We start from the raw sequence: 16,043 nt of genomic DNA, 5'->3' as shown, positions 1-16,043 counted from the left end.
GTGCACACGCGGCTGGTGGCGCTGGGACCGCGGCGCCTGGGAGGGACAGGGGACAGGCAGAGGAACCGGCGTGGGTTGTGCTGGCACGGGCGGGGAGCCCAGGGCAGCCGGGCCACGGCTGGAGCAACCTGCGAAAAACCCGCAGCAGCCTGGATGGAGGCTGGGGCAGGCACCGGGGGAAAAGCTTCGGGTGCCGAGGCTAGGGCAAAACCGGAGCCAGGGGGAAGGCAATATTTCTTTTTTTTTTTTTTTTTTCCTTTTCTGCTCTATCTCTGGGGTTTTTGATCTTTTAAAAAGTTTTACTTCCAGGGGTTCTGTGTCTCTTGCCCAACACATGGCATTCTCCCCATTCTTTGGATCACTCGATTCTCCTGAATTTACAAATACATTGAAGGGCTGGCAAATCTAATCCTCCCAGGGCATATCTGCCAGCATTTTTCCTTCTTTCTTCAAACCCATCTTACCTGCTTCTTGTCCCATTTTTCCAGTTCATCCCTGGCCTCTGCCTCTTCTTTCTAACTAATTTCTCTGGTAACTGCAACACACTTGCCCCCCCTCCACAGCAAAGAAAACCCTTATTTTTTCTTTGCTTGTTCTCACATTTTTGTTGGACAACCTTGGATGCTCTTCGGAATTTCATCCCTCAATCCAGCAATGTTTTGGGTCCGCTACTTTTGTCCTGTTTCCTAGTAATCCACTACTATGGACTGTGCTAGGAAACCCTTGGCTCCCTTTATATTTTGTATCCCAGTTCTTACATGAACCCTGATTCTTATCTGAACCTTTGGTACCTGGGTTCTTTGGTTTTCTGAAAAAACCTGACCCATTCCTGATTGGTCCTTCAGTGCCTCTGACCCCTGACTGTTTAAATAAAATCCCTTTGACAAACACCCCTGGCCCCTGACTTTATTTTATATCCCTTCAAGAAGCGCTCCCAGCCCCTTTTTTATTTTGGAAGTCCCCTCTTCAATCACTTTGTTCCTTCACCTGCTGCTTGTCTCGTGAGAAGTCAGAACTGAGGTTAGAAGAACTCAGCACTCGCCCCGTAACTGCTGCATCTCAGACAGACACCAGTCACACACCACCCAACCAAGCGATACTCACAGTCTGATGTTCTTGCCTGGATCTTCGTGCTCAAGAAATCACAGGTAATTTACTGCAATTTTCCTCGGGGAGCTCAAATTTCTTGCCCATGCCTTATCTTTTGATGAATTTCCTATCCCAGGAGAAGGCAAGAGTCACCCCAGGAGGCACCAAAGGTAGGGTGTTTTCCCAGCATCAGTTTTTCTCCCCTGAAAAATGGAAATTCATCACATTGAGATCACCAATTTTGTTATAAATTACAACAATCGGGTAGGTTAATCAATAAGGCAATTTGTTAATTCCATGATAAGGAACGGGCAAGCAGTGCTGGGGATGCAGGGAGTCTGCACTCCACCAACACGTCCATTCTAGCCCTGGTCACTGCCCCTTTTCTAGGCAGGTTCTTGTTGAGTGCTGTCATGCCTACTGTGCTGGGATAGCCCGAACATGTTGGCTGGATTCCAAGCAACAGCGGCTACAAGCCCCCACCAGGGCTGGACAAGGCTTGAACCTGTTCTCAGGTTACACTCTTAGCAAGCAGGTAACAGCAGTAACAAGCCTTCCCATGTTCACACAAGCTTGCATTTTCCTTATAATAAAAAGTGGATACAATTCATAATTATAGTGGCATAAAACACATAACAGCAAAAGCCAGTAATTCACAGCAAAGTCATTTTAAGAAATATAATGAAATTATTATATTTTCCTCTGTCTCATGTCCATGCTTTACATTAAGTTCAATATTCTTGTTTATATTGATCCCATGCTGTGTTTCTATAATGACACAAATCATTATGTAACATCTCACATGATTATAACATTTTCTAGCAGACTTTTTAACAGGAAAACTAAATTCAAAGGTAATCTTTCCATCATTCATGGGCAAAGGGGACAGAAACAGAGCCACAGGCACAGGGGCCACTGTTCAAAAGTTTTCTGGCACTCTCAGGGGTGCAGCGAGGGCCACAGTGGCAACCGCAGTCCCTCCAGTAGCCTGTAATGATTTTTTTTTGTCTCCCCGGCTCACTGGCTGTATCTCTCCCACAATTCCAGTTCGCGGCTCTGTGGCTGCTTTGCTCATTTGTTCCCCGGTTCTTCAGACCGCGCCCCGTGTCTGCTCAGAGGCAATTTCTCTTTTACTTTTCTCAGCTCTCGGCTGTTCCCTCACCCATGGTTCTTGAGACCGCTGTCCCCACAACTCATTTATTCTCCCACGCTCAAAGAAGTGATGTATTTTCTGGTCCATGACCTTTTCTTGTTTCTTGGCATCCTGTGGCTGGCTGTAGCCATAACCTTTCACTACTTTGTATATTCCGTTTCTGAGTCCCTTGGTTTCTTTTGACCCATCACTTACAGCATCCCAGAGAGTTATTCCCAGCCTTTACCACTCGAGGGAAGCACTCCTGGGGGGCGTTTCCCACTGTCAAAAATACTCTTGGGGGTGGCAAAAAATCCTCTCTCCTGACCCCATCACAAGAGTCTTTTTAAGACCTCCAGGTCACACTTCACTGCTCTCTTAGAAAGAATAAGCTGGAGGACATTCAGCATGGCCTGCTCTTCTTTTGACAGTGCCTTTCCCATCCTTCCAGCCCCAGCTGCTCACCTTTCCCAGTGTCCCTGCTGCACTGTACATATTTTTTCCAGAGCCTTTCTCCCGGGACCCTTCTTTCTCCCGCATTCCTTGGAGATGCCCTCCGACTCCCCCAGCGCGGTTCTGCAGCGCCAGTCTCCAACCGAGCCTCCCGCCTGTTCACTCACAGAGCCCTGCAGAGTGCAAAGGGTGCGTAGCTCTGCTTCATTAGCACGGTGTAAATCACTGTGGAGTCACCAACATGCAGGAGCTCAGTACTTGTGAACAACTAACCAGTGTGATTAAGCAGAAGCCACTTTATTGTTTGCATTATGCTTGTTGGGGGTTGAGTGTTTTTCTGTTACTGTGTCAATTGAAAGAATTTTTCCCATTATCATGCCAATGGAGCTGGCCGGGCTACACCCAGGGTCCCTGATGGGTCCAGACAAAGGTGTGGGTGGGGACGGCCCCGGAGGGGCCTCTCAGGCTTCCAGGAGGGCACTCGCGTTTCCGGCGAGCCGGGAGGAGGACGCCTGGGATCGTTCAGCCACGCGGCCGAGCACAGCAGAGCCAGACCCTCTGCGACCACCTGCCCTGCATCTGCCCCATTCCAGCCTCCTGCCTCTGCGGACACAGCTGATCCCCCGGACACACACGGTGAGCGAGGAGCCGCCGCCCTCGGTGAGGGTGAGCCCGTTCCCGCCCGAGACCGGCGTGGCCGCTGCCGCCCCACCCCCCTCCCTCCTGCCTTCGTTCCTGTCTGCCCTCTGGCAAATCCGGACTCTGGACTAAGTACAGAGACAGCGTGCTTGCATCTAAAGGGACTGACACCGAGTTATCTATTTCGTTCTGTTAGCAATTTTAACTGTTATTGTTTTCTGTTTGTATAGTTAGATATATTAGTAAAAAAGCTGTTATTCCCACCCCCCTTATCTCTGCCTCAGAGTCCTTGATTCAAACAATCATAATACTTGGGGGAGGGGAGTGGAACCAAAGTCTCTATTCCAAAGGGAAACTTCTGCCCTTACTGGCAGACACCTGTCCTTTCAAACCAGGACAAAGGGACAGTGTGGCCAGAAATTATCTCTGTAAGCAGAATTCTCTGAGACTTTCAGCTGAATTCTCTGTCGCTGTCTGTACCCTGCATCTCTGTTGCAGATGGAAATTACTGGTGCCACTGTCACCTTTAATCTCTCTCTTGAATGAAGACAGTTTTTCCCAGGTGTGTTAAGAAGTTGTTGCTCAATGTTTATGCAAAGCTTTTATATCCTCATGGAACCAATTGTCTCCATGGAAAGGAGACAATTGTGATAGTTTGGTGCCTCACAGAAACAAGGCTCCATTGTGACCCTGAGGGGAGTTACGGAACCAAGGAGACCATTGTGACACAGCGAGGCCCCATGGAACCAATGGTCCATTGTGACAATGCAGACCAAAGCGACCATGGTGGCACTAGGGGACCTCATGGATCCAAGGGACCACTGTGACACTGAAGAACTTCATGGAACCCAGGGTCCAGTGTGACATAGCAGTGCCTCATTGGAACAAAGGAACCATTGTTCACAGCATAGAAGCTCATGAAACCAAGGGACAGTGATGACACAGCAGGACCACACGGAACCAAGGAGACCTGTGACGTTTAGGAACCTTATGGAACCAAGAATCTACTGCAGAAACAAGGAGACCATTGTGATTGAGGAACCCCATGGAAGCAAGAGTCCATTGTTATACTGTGGGGCTCTATGGAACCAAGGCGACCACAGTGACATTGCGGGGCTTCATGGAACAATGGACACTGTTCTGACGCTTTGGGAGCCAGGAACACTAGAGGCCATCACAGCATGGCAGGGCTTCATGGAATCAAGGGCACTGCAGTGACCACTGTGGTCTATATGGGATGGAGGGTCCATTCTGACACAGTGGAACCAAGGATACCGTTGTGACACTATGGGGCACATGGAAGCAAAGGTGCATTGTGAACACAGCAGAGCCTCATGGAATCCTGGAGGCCATTTTTACACTTTGAGGTCTTTTGAAACCAAAGGGCCATTGTGGCACTTCAGAGCCTTGTGGAGCCAAGGGGACCATAGTGACACTGTGTGGCTCAGTGAAACCAACAGTCTGTTGTCACATTGCAAGGCCTTATGGAATCATGGAGACTATTCAAACACTACAGGCCTCATTGAACCAAGGGGCCATGGAGACACTGCAAGGACTCATAGGAGCAAGGGACCCTTGTGACACTATGCAGCCCCATGGAAACAAGAGGCCAGTGTGACACAGCTGAGCTTCATGGAAACAAGGATCCAATATGAGACAATCATTGTGACATTGCAGGGCCCCATGGAAACAAGGGAACAGGTGACAGGTCTGGTTGTCTTTGCCTGACTGGTCCAACTGCCTGTGGCAAGTCAAGGGTCTCTTGTCATGAGCCCCTTAATCACTGGAGCTGAGGGCTTTCCTTCAAATGGAAAAAAACTGTCTTTCTCATTCTAGCATCAATAGCCCCTTGGATGGATCCCCAAAATGGGATTTCCCCTCCAAAATTCCCAGTATCTCAGTTTGCCAGTTGGAAAAAAACTGTCATTTCCAACAAGTTTGGCTGCCCTTGTCTTCCTGAGGGCTGGATCTCACCTGCCTTCTGTTATGGGTTAATGTTTTGACTGGCTCCTCTCCTTGCTTCCCCAATGCAGCTGCCAGCCCCTCCCTCAGGCTGTTTTATCTAAGCTAGTGTTTTCCGGCTGGCTGCTGCTGCGTTTCGGTTTTGAGCTGTTCGCTTGCTCTCTGCTGTTCCTCAGCTGCCCCTCTCCGGCTGCTTTGGCCACTTTTCCCCTTTCCCCCCAGCTGTTTTAGCTGTGCCCCTACTTTGGCTTGTCTTGGGCTCGCTTTAGCTTGTCTTAAGCTCTGTCTTAGGCTTGCTTTAGCTTGCTCCCAGCTGCCCCTCCCCCTCTCTCCCTTCGCCCCGTAACAAAAATTTGCACCAACTCCAAAAAACTAAAATCTAAACTTCAAAGACCACCACTAAAAGTCAGCCCAAAAAACTCTGTCGCGCTTCCCGGTGAGGACCAGCCAAGTTCATCTCATCTAAATCTGTGCTAAAAAGTATTTCCTTTGTATTTTTGTTAATAAAAAAGTTTTTTCCATTTTCCCCTAAAAAAAAATTCTTTCCAAGCTCAATTAAAAAAAAAAAAAAAAAAAAAAAGGAGGGGGGGGGTTTAAAGTTCTTTTTCCCCAAATTTGTCCTAAACTTAAACACCTTCAAACACTGGGGCTCAGCGCTTTCCTTCCTAAGGAAAAGAACCATCCCTCCTGCACAGGCACCCATGGCTAAAATTGGCACTTCTCCTCCAAAATTCCTGTCTGCAAGGGTTTCTCACAGACAAAGGCTGGTGGTTGCCTCTATCAGCCCTGAAACACTGGGGCTCCATGCTTTCCTTCTTATGAAAATGAATCATCCTTCTTATCCAGGTGCCCATGGATGAAATGGGTATTCCTCCTCCAAAAGTCTTAGATCCAAAGATTGCTCTTACACAAAAGCTGCCATTAGAGACAGGTCTGGCTGGCCTTGGCCTCCTGAGGGCCAGCTCTTCCCTGCCTTCCAAACACAGGGGCTGTGTGCTTTCCTTTCTATGGAACTGGCCTTCTAGTCCAGGCAAAATGGCTGAAATTGGGATTACACATCCAAAATTTCAAATATCCAAGGGTTGCTCGCAGACAAACCTGCTGGGACAGACAAGTCTGCCTGTCCTTGTCCTCTGGTGGCTAAAGTTCCTCAGCCTCTGAAACACTGGGGCTCCGTGGTTTCATTACTGTGGGGACAATTGTGACAATGCGGGGACCCCATGGAACCAAGCAACCATTGTGACACTGAGTGGACCCGGTAGAACCAAGGACATCACTGTTGCACTTCTGGGCCTCATGGTCCCAAGGGGCAGGTGTGCAGCAGCGGGGCTGTGTAGAACCAAGAGGCCATTGCTGCATTACAGGGCCTCGTACAGCCAAAGGGCCATTGTGATCCTGCAGGGCACCGTGGATCCACGGAGACCATTGTGACACTGTGGCACCCCATGAAATCAAAGGGCCATTATGAGCCTACAGGGCTTCATGGAAGCAAGGGGCCATTGTGACACTGCAGAAGCAAGGAGAACATTGTGACACTGAGGGAACTTATGAAACCAAGGGGACATGGAACAGAACTGGCTGGTTTTACTTCCCAGGAGCCACCTGACAGGTCTGGCTGATCCTGGTATGTCAAGGGCTGTCTCTCATCAGCCTCTGCTGAACTGGGGCCCTGTGCTTTCCTTCCTATGGGAAAACCATCTGTCTTTCCTTGTAGCCAAGGCGAAAATTGATACTACTCCTGAAAAATTCCTTGCATGTAGGGGTTCGCCCAGATACAAGCTGCCAAAACAGGATGGAGAGCTCCTTGCTGGCCTTGGCCTCTGGTGCTCACCTCTCATCTCAAGGAAGCCTTGAGGAAGCTATTTGAACAGGTAAGACTACTGGAAAATAAATAAGTCTCTTATCCTCCAAAAAGTCCAATGATCTTCTGATTATATGGGCCTTTTTTTTTTTTTCCTCATTATTTATTATGCATGTAATATTTTTTTTTCAGCTAAATGATATTACTCTCACCACTCTAGCACTGTTATCTGACACTAAACACCTCCATTACATATGGATGCAGGCCACCTGCATAAACAAATATCATAAAGAATGCATCAGGAATTATTTGTTTCTGCTCCCATCTGTCACATCTCCTCTGGAGCTGGAGGTGCAGCCGTGGTGCCCACAGCAGCCCTGGGGCTCTGTGCCCCATGACCTCCCTGCTGGGCAGCCTCTGCAGGCTCTCTCAGGCCAGACTAGCTCCCTGCAAGCTGTGCCAGCTGCCCTGAGCTCTGTGCAGCACCAAGAGCCTCTCCCCACCACAGCCCAGCCGGCTCTGGCCCCACAGCTCTGCTCAGGGCAGGGGGCTCTGGGCAGTGGCCCCACAGCCTCAGCCCCTGGCAAGGGCACAGCAGCAGCTGCAGCTCAGACAGGACTCAGCCCCAGCCATGGGCAAGGTGCTTGGCCAAGGCAAAAGGAGGCTCCCTGTGTGCCCTGCTCCCCTCTCCCTGAGCTCCTGAGAGCTCTGCAGCCCCTGCTGCCATCCCATCTGCCCAGGCCAGCACAACAGCCCTGGCCTTGGGGCCCTGCAGAGCTGCTCCTGCTCCAGGCCCAGGGCCCATCCCAGAGCTGGGGCAGCCACAAAGCTGTGCCCATTTCTGTTCATTCCTGCTCTGATGAGGATGGATCCTCAGCCACTTGGAGGCTGTTGATGAATTTTACTAGTCCAGAGCTCTCTTCTTTCTTGACCTCTTCAGTTCAGGATTTCAGCAACAAATGCTGATAAACATTTTTTCAAAAAAGGCAAACAAGAAAAGCCCCTGGGAATAATTTAGGTTTTCAATTATTTTGTGGTTAATTAGTCAGATTTCAGAAATGGAAACATGTTTGACACCATGGTGACCCTTGGGACCAAGAGGCCATTTTGACACCGTGGAACTAAGGAGAGCATTGCTGCACTGCGAGACCTCATGGAACCAAGGATTTATTGTGGCACTGCAGGGCTTTGGGGGACCAAGGTTCAGTTGTGATACTGCAGGGCCCAACGACCAAAGGGACTTTGTGAAACCAAGGGATCCCATGGAACAAAATGGACATTATGGACACTGAGAGGCCTCATGGAATCATGGAGACCATTGTGACACTGCAGGGTGACATGGAACTGTGGTGATGCCAAGTTGACTGGGAGCATGGATCTGCTAGAGGGCTCTGCAGAGGGACTATGAAAGGCTAGATCCAGGTCCCAAATCCAACAAGGTGAGATTTAACAACACCATGAGGTCCTGCACTTTGGCCACAACAACCCCTAAAATATTAGAGCCTGGGAACAGAGTGGCTGAACAGTGGCCAGGCAGAAATAGACCTGGGGTCACTGATGGAGAGCAGGCTGGACATGACCCAGCAGTGTGCCAGGCAGCCAACAAGGGCAATGGCACTGGATGAGGAATGGTGTGGCCAGCAGGACCAGGGCAGTGATTCTTCCCTGTGCTCAGCACTGGTTGGGCAGCACCTCAAAAGCTGGGTCCAGTTCTGGTCCTCCCAATTTCGGAAGGACATTGAGAGGCTGCAGTGTGTCCAGAGAAGGGCAACAAGGCTGGTAATGGGTCTGGAGCACAAATCCTCTTAGAGTAGTTGAGGGAGGTGGGATTGTTTATCCTGGGGAAGGGGAAGTTCAGAGAGACAACAAGGTGTTGGGGCACAGGTTGGGCTTTATGATCACCAATGTCTTTTCCAGCCTGGCTGATTCTGTGATTCTCTGAAGCCACACCTGGAGCAGTTGCAGGAAGAGCTCTGGGCCTCCTCTTTAGAAGCTCCAGCAGCCCAGGTCCCTCAGCTTCTCCACACAGCCCCAAAGCCCATCCTGTCAGTCCTGCAGAGCCTCTCCAGCCCTTCCTCACTTCAAACAACAGGGAGCCCCACACCCAGACACACCAGCCCATGTGGCCCTCTGGCCTGTAGTTCCTCTGGCAAAGGAGCAGCAGGAGGCACTGCAGGAGCCTGCAGACAATTCCTGAAGCTCTTGTAGGATGATCCTGCTCCCCAAGGGATGTTGCCATGGTGCCAACTCAGGAACTGAAATGGGGAGTGGGACCAGAGAGGAAATAGCAAACAGAGATGGGCTGTTTGCAGGGGATGGGACAAAAATGGGAAACAGGAAGAAATGTAGATCAGCAAAGACAAAAGACAGCAAAGCTGAACACAAGGAAATGCTCACGGTAGTTTTGGGGTGACTGACAGTCAGCCCTGGCTCTGAGAAACAATGTCTGCAGGAGAATAAACTCACCGCTCATTGGAAAAAACTTCAAAATTTCTGGCTGACTGCAGAGGCCATGACAAACCTGAGTGGTTTCTCTGGTGTCCCCCATCCCTTGCTGGCCCCAGGGGCTGATGGCATTTGTGCTCACTCAGCTCTGTCTCCCCACAGCAGCACCATGGGGGTGCTGATGCCTGCTCTGTGCAGTGCAAACAGGGGCTCCTGAGCCAGTGCTGTCGTGTCTGTGCCTGCAAGGATGCGGCACCTGTGTGAGCTGGGGGAGAGGCCAGGGCTGCAGGAGCCTGGAGCCCCCAGGCCCTGCCCTGAGGTGTCAGCACTGCCCCAGCAGTGCCCATGGCCTGTCCCTGCTGCAGCCCCGACACTGCCACCCCCAGGGCTGTGCCCAGCCCTGAGAGCACTCAGGCCCTGCAGCAACACGAGGGGCAGGAGGGCAGTGGGGCAGTGGCACAGGAGCAGCACTGGCAGCACCAAATGCTGCTGCTGCTGGGCACAGCTGCTGTGCCAGCACTGATCTGCCCCAGCTCTGCACACAGACATTGCTGCTGCAGCTCCAGAGGAGGGAACAAAAGGTGCAACTCTGGAGAAAACTTCACTGGGAGAGTGATCCTTTGGTTCATTCAAAGCCACCAAGAGGTCAACTCTCCTTGACATCATCTCTGGGTCATAGTGAATGTGGAGGGAAACAAAATGAGAAATGGCACAAACAATGGCATTTCTTTCTGGTCAATATTTTGGATGTAAACTAATACAACCTCCAATATGAATAAAAAAAAATAGTATAAAATATGCTTTTATTGCAAGTGGTTTTCAGAAAATGGCAAGCAATTTATGGTTTCTTAATCCATCCAGTCATCAGTCTGCACATTGCAGCCTTGAGCTCCTGGTTCCTCAGGCTGTAGATGAGGGGGTTCAGGGCTGGAGGCACCACTGAGTACAAAATTGACAAAGCCAGATCCAGGGATGGGGAGGAGATGGAGGGGGGTTTCAGGTAAGCAAAGAATGCCGTGCTGAGGAACAGGGAGACCACAGCCAGGTGAGGGAGGCAGGTGGAAAAGGCTTTGTGCCGTCCCTGCTCAGAAGGGATCCTCAGCACAGCCCTGAAGATCTGCACATAGGAGGAAACAATGAACACAAAACAACCAAATGATAAACAGATACCAACAGTAATGAGCCAAAGTTCCCTGAGATAGGATTTGGAGCAGGAGAGCTTGAGGATCTGTGGGATTTCACAGAAGAACTGGCCCAGGGCATTGCCCCGGCACAGGGGCAGAGAAAATGTATTGGCTGTGTGCAGCAGAGCAGTGAGAAAGCCACTGGCCCAGGCAGCTGCTGCCATGTGGGCACAAGCTCTGCTGCCCAGGAGGGTCCCATAGTGCAGGGGTTTGCAGATGGACACGTAGCGGTCGTAGCACATGACGGTCAGGAGATAGTACTCTGCTGAGATGAAGAACAGAAAGAAAAAGATTTGTGCAGCACATCCAGGATAGGAGATGTTCCTGGTGTCCCAGAGGGAATTGTGCATGGCTTTGGGCACAGTGGTGCAGATGCAGCCCAGGTCAGTGAGGGCCAGGTTGAGCAGGAAGAAGAACATGGGGGTGTGCAGGTGGTGGCCGCAGGCTACGGCGCTGATGATGAGGCCGTTGGCCAGGAGGGCAACCAGGGAGATGCCCAGGAAGAGGCAGAAGTGCAGGAGCTGCAGCTGCCTCGTGTCTGCCAATGGCAGCAGGAGGAAGTGGCTGATGGAGCTGCTGTTGGACATTTGCTGTGTCTTGGCTTGGGCATCTGTAAAAAAAAGCAATCATGGAATAGTTCAGCTTGGAAAGACTTTAAATATCCCAGCCCATCTTGGTGGCACTTTCACCCCACTACCTGCCCAGGGCTCTTCTGCCTGGAGCTGTCCTTGCCAGCAGCTGCTTCCCTGTGCCCAGGGCTGGACTCTGCCAGTGCTGCCAGAGCCCAGCCCAGCCCTGGGGGCTTAGCTTTGCCCTGCACTGCCCTCCAGCACAGGGCACTGCCCAGGGTCAGCTCAGATTCTGCAGAATTTTGATGGCAATGTCAGAGCATCCCCGAGGATGCTGGTAAAGCAATGCAGATGCTGCATTTAAGGGGTCCTGTGCTGATTTTTGTCACTGCCTAATTTTTGAGATCTGAGGAATTTTCTTAGTTTTTTATCATCCTGAAGTGAGAGAGGAATATCAGTGTGAAATCTCGCATCCAGGAAACCCAGAGTGGTAGATTAAAAAAGCTGTCTTTTCCCTTTTAGGCAGCCACTCCTTGGTTGTGCTTCCTGTATAATCTCATTGGAAATCATTGGATTTAAATGTCATGCTATGGGCAGCCCTGAAAAACGCAGCATCCTCACCACATGACGACAACACTTCCAAACCTTACCAGCTGTATCCTTCCACCCAGACCTTGTCCCCCAGTGCTGGGGCAGCTCCCAGGGCTGGCTGAGAGCTGTCCCTGGCTGGCAGCAGAGTCCCTGCCCCAGCACAGTACCCTGGGCTGCAGGACCCTGCTCTGCAGCAGAGCCCTGGGCACCCCTGGCTTATCTGCACAAGAGAGAATCAGAGAATGCACTCACAGAGTCTGTAGGCATTGGGATGTTCCAGCTTTAGGAGATCACTGCAGGAGCTGCTGCTGCCTTGTCCTGCAGCCAGAGGCTTCCTGTATCAAGGGCTGGGAGTGATTCTGCCCCAATCACTTGTGAGCACCTTCCCTGCCCTGACTGATTGAAGTTCTCTGTGCCTCTGTGCTGTGCCTGGGGTGGCCCTCAGCCCTGCTTGGCTGGGAGAGGAGCTGCTTCACAGCAGAAATGTCTTTTTGAAGCCCTTCCTGGTTGTCAGGATTTCCCTCTGTGCCAGGAGCTTGGCTCAGCTGAGCAGCACAGACACAGCACATGTAGTTTAATGACTTCTCAGGGCTTTGGTGCTGTTTACATAAGACTCAGTCCCTCAGAGTATGCTCAAAAAACTTCTCAAGATCTCAAAGTGAGTTGTAAAGTCCAAAGTTTCTTGAAGTTTTAATGGGTCCCACTGGGGGATATGATTGACAAAGTGTCCCAAGTTCCAGTGAGAGTAGAACACTGGTGGCAGTGATGATAGGAGGAACAAACAAGGGAAAGCTGTTACTGATGCTGAGCAAACCTGGATGTGTAGAATGATGTGTCCACATAAGCTTAGGAGTTATCCCACATTGGACCTGAGATCTGAAAAAAAATGATGTCCACTTTAACACCAAATTAGTGTTAAGAAGTCTTAGTCTGATATTTTAGAAATTTGGTTACAGCACGGCCTCACAGAACCAAGGAGTCACCTGTGACACTGTGAAACCTCAAGGAACAAAGGGACCTTTTGACACTGTGGGGCTGCATGGAACCAAATTCCTTTTTGTCAGAGTGGGGCCATATGGAATCTGTGGTCACTTGTGACACTGGGAAACATCATGGAACCAAAAGTACATTGTGACAGAGAAAGGCCTCATGGAACCAAGGGGCCCTTGTGACACTGTGGGGCCACATGGAACCAATGGTCCATTGCTATACTGCAGATCCAAGGAGGCCATGGTGACACTATGGACTCCTGCAGCCATGGGTGCATTGTGACATTGCTGGGCCCCACAGAACCAAGGAGTTCAGTGTGACACTGCAGAACCTCACGGAACAAGGTGACCATGTTATACTACAGAACCTCGTGGGACAAAGGGTCCATGGTGACACTGCAGAACTGTTGCTGAGATCATGAAAGCTCATGGAACTAGAAGTCCATTGTGACCAAAGGACAATTGTGACACTGTAAGGCACCATGGATCCAAGGGATCATTGTGACACTGTGCCTTGTGGGGCCTTGTGGAACCACAGGCATCATTTTGACACTGCTGGGCCACGTGGTCCCATAGGGCCAGTGTGAAACAGCAGGGCTTTGTGAAACCAAAAGGCCATTGTGGCTTTACAGAGCCTTGTACAGCCAAAGGGCCACCATGATCCTGCAGGGCACTGTAGATCCATGGAGACCATTGTGGCACTGCCAGGCCCCATGGAATCATGGAGACAATTGTGATGCTGTGGGTTCCCACAGAACCAAAGGGACATGAAAAAGGTCTGGCATGCTTGGCCTCCCATGGACCACCAGACAGGTCAAGATGAATTTTGCACGATGAGGGCTACCTCTCATCAGCCCCTGGAGCACTGGGCTCTGGGCTTTCCTTCCTATGGAAAAGAACTCTCTGTCTTTCTGGTGCCCATGGCCGAAATTGGTACTGCCCCTAAAAAACTCCCTGTATGCAAGGGTTTCTCTCAAACAAAAGCATCCATGACAACCAGATATGGCTGCCTTTGGCTCTGGTGGTCAGCTCTCATCTGCCCCTGAAACACTGAGTCTGTTCCTTACTTCCTATGGAAAAAACCTGTCTTTCTCATCCAGGGCTAACAGCCAAAACTGGGATTTGGCCTCCCAGATTCTATCTGTCCAAGGATTGTTCCCAGACAAAAGTAGCCAGAACAGAGCGATCTGGCTGGTCTTGTTCCTCTGGTGATTTTCTTAGATTGTGAGCTCAATGTTATCAATTGTAAAAGGAGCTCTGTGCTCAGTGGAGTGGAGACTGAGAACAGTGGAGGAGAGCCATCAGAGTGTTTAAAGAGCTGTTTCAGAGACACTTTTGATATAGTGTAGAACTGCCTAAGAAAGAAAGAAAGAATTAATGTGAAGTGAAGCAGGGATAGTCCAGACTGCATGCAAGAAGAGAGGAATTTCCCTCCCAGGGCAGAGCTATGGTGCAACACATCCCCTTGAAAAAATCTTGAGCAGCCCAAGGCTGCCCATGTTCTTCTTCCTGCTCCACCAGGCCCTCAGCGACCTGGGCACCACCTGCACCACTGTCCCCAAAGCCATGCACAATTCCCTCTGGGACACCAGGATCATCTCCTATCCTGGATATGCTGCTCAGGTTTTCTTTTTTGTTTTCTTTATGTCAGCAGAGTATTTTCTACTGACCATCATGTGCTATGACCACTACGTGTCCATCTGCAAACCCCTGCACTATGGGACCCTCCTGGGCAGCAGAGCTTGTGCCCACATGGCAGCAGCTGCCTGGGCCAGTGGCTTTCTCACTGCTCTGCTGCACACAGCCAATATATTTTCCCTGCCCCTGTGCCAGGGCAATGCCCTGGGCCAGTTCTTCTGTGAAATCCCACACATCCTCAAGCTCTCCCTGCTCACACTCAAACTTCAGGGAACTTGGGCTTCTTTCTGTTAAGTGTCTGTTTAGCACTCACTTGTTTTCTGTTCATTATTTTCTCCTATGTGCAGATCTTCAGGGCTGTGCTGAGAATCGCCTCTGAGCAGGGATGACACAAAGATATTCCACCTGTCTCTGTCACCTTGCTGTAGTCTCCTGTTTACCAGGACTGGGTTTTTTGCCTACCTGAAGGCCCCCTTCTATCTCCTCCCCATCTTGGGATCTAGTGGTGTCAGTTCTGTACTCGATGGTACCTCCAGCCCTGCACCACCACACCCTGCTGGCCACACCATTCCTGATCCAGGTCAGAAAACATTGAGCTTCTTGGCCAGCTGGGCACACTGCTGACTCATGTACAACCTGCTCTCCATCAGTACCCCCAAGTGCCTTTCTGCCTGGCTGCTGTCCTGTCACTCTGTCTCCAGCCTGTAGCACTGCAGGGGTTGTTGTGTCCAAGGTGCAGGACCCAGCACGTGGACTTATTAAACCTCACCTTTGGATTTGGGCCCTGGATCCAGCCTGTCCATGTCCCTCTGCAGAGCCCTTCTACCCTCCAGAAGACCCACACTCACACCCAGCATTGTGTCACCACAGTCTTATGAGACCCTAGAATGTCACAATGGTCTCTATGATTCCATGAGTCCTCCCTTTGTCACAATGCCCCTTTGGTTCCATAAGACCCCTTCATGTCCCAAAGTCCCTTGGATCCCTGGGCCCCACAGAGTCACAAAGGCATTTTGGTCCCCCAGAGCCCTGCAGTGCCACAGTGGATCCTTGGTTCCATGAGGTCTCGCAGTGCAGCAATGCTCTCCTTGGTCCCACAGTGTCACAATGGCCTCTTGGTCGCAAGGGGCACTAGAGTGTCAAACATGTTTTCTTCATTCCCTGAGTCTATGAGGAGCAGCACTTACCCCTTGGTTCCATGGGGCCCTGTAGTGTCACAGTGGCCCCACCATTACATGAGGTCCTGCTCTGTCACAATGCTCTGCACCGTTTCACAAGGCTGGAAAAGTACTTTGAGAGCATCAAGTCCAACCTGTAATCCAACACCAGCTTTTCACCCAGACCATGGCACATCCAGTCTATGCTGAAACACTTCCAAGGATGGTGACTCACCCTCTTCCCTGGGTAGCCCATTCCAATGCCCAATCACCCTTTCAGTGAAGAATATTTCCTAATTCCCAGCCTAAATTTTCCCCTCATATAGCTTAATGCTGTTTCCTCTTGTCATGTGACTGTTCCCTGGAAAATAAGCCTGACCTCCACCTGGTTGCA

At 50.6% G+C, this 16,043-nt stretch overlaps 1 protein-coding gene across 1 annotated transcript; it reads right to left on the bottom strand.

Moving 5' to 3' along the window:
- Nucleotides 1–10,359: 10,359 nt before the first annotated feature.
- Nucleotides 10,360–11,292, bottom strand: LOC306815301 (olfactory receptor 14A16-like; the record flags this gene model as incomplete). The annotated part of the gene is made up of 1 exon (XM_079331889.1): nt 10,360–11,292. The coding sequence occupies one exon, from the start codon at nt 11,290–11,292 to the stop codon at nt 10,360–10,362; it is 933 nt and encodes a 310-aa protein (XP_079188015.1).
- Between the last annotated feature and the right edge of the window lie 4,751 nt (nt 11,293–16,043).

This window comes from Erithacus rubecula, assembly GCF_903797595.1.
Source record: "Erithacus rubecula genome assembly, contig: scaffold_113_arrow_ctg1, whole genome shotgun sequence".
NCBI classification, from domain to species: Eukaryota; Metazoa; Chordata; class Aves; order Passeriformes; family Muscicapidae; genus Erithacus; species Erithacus rubecula.
Note: the sequence above shows the minus strand (reverse complement) of the source record. Positions and strands in the feature narration are given on the sequence as shown.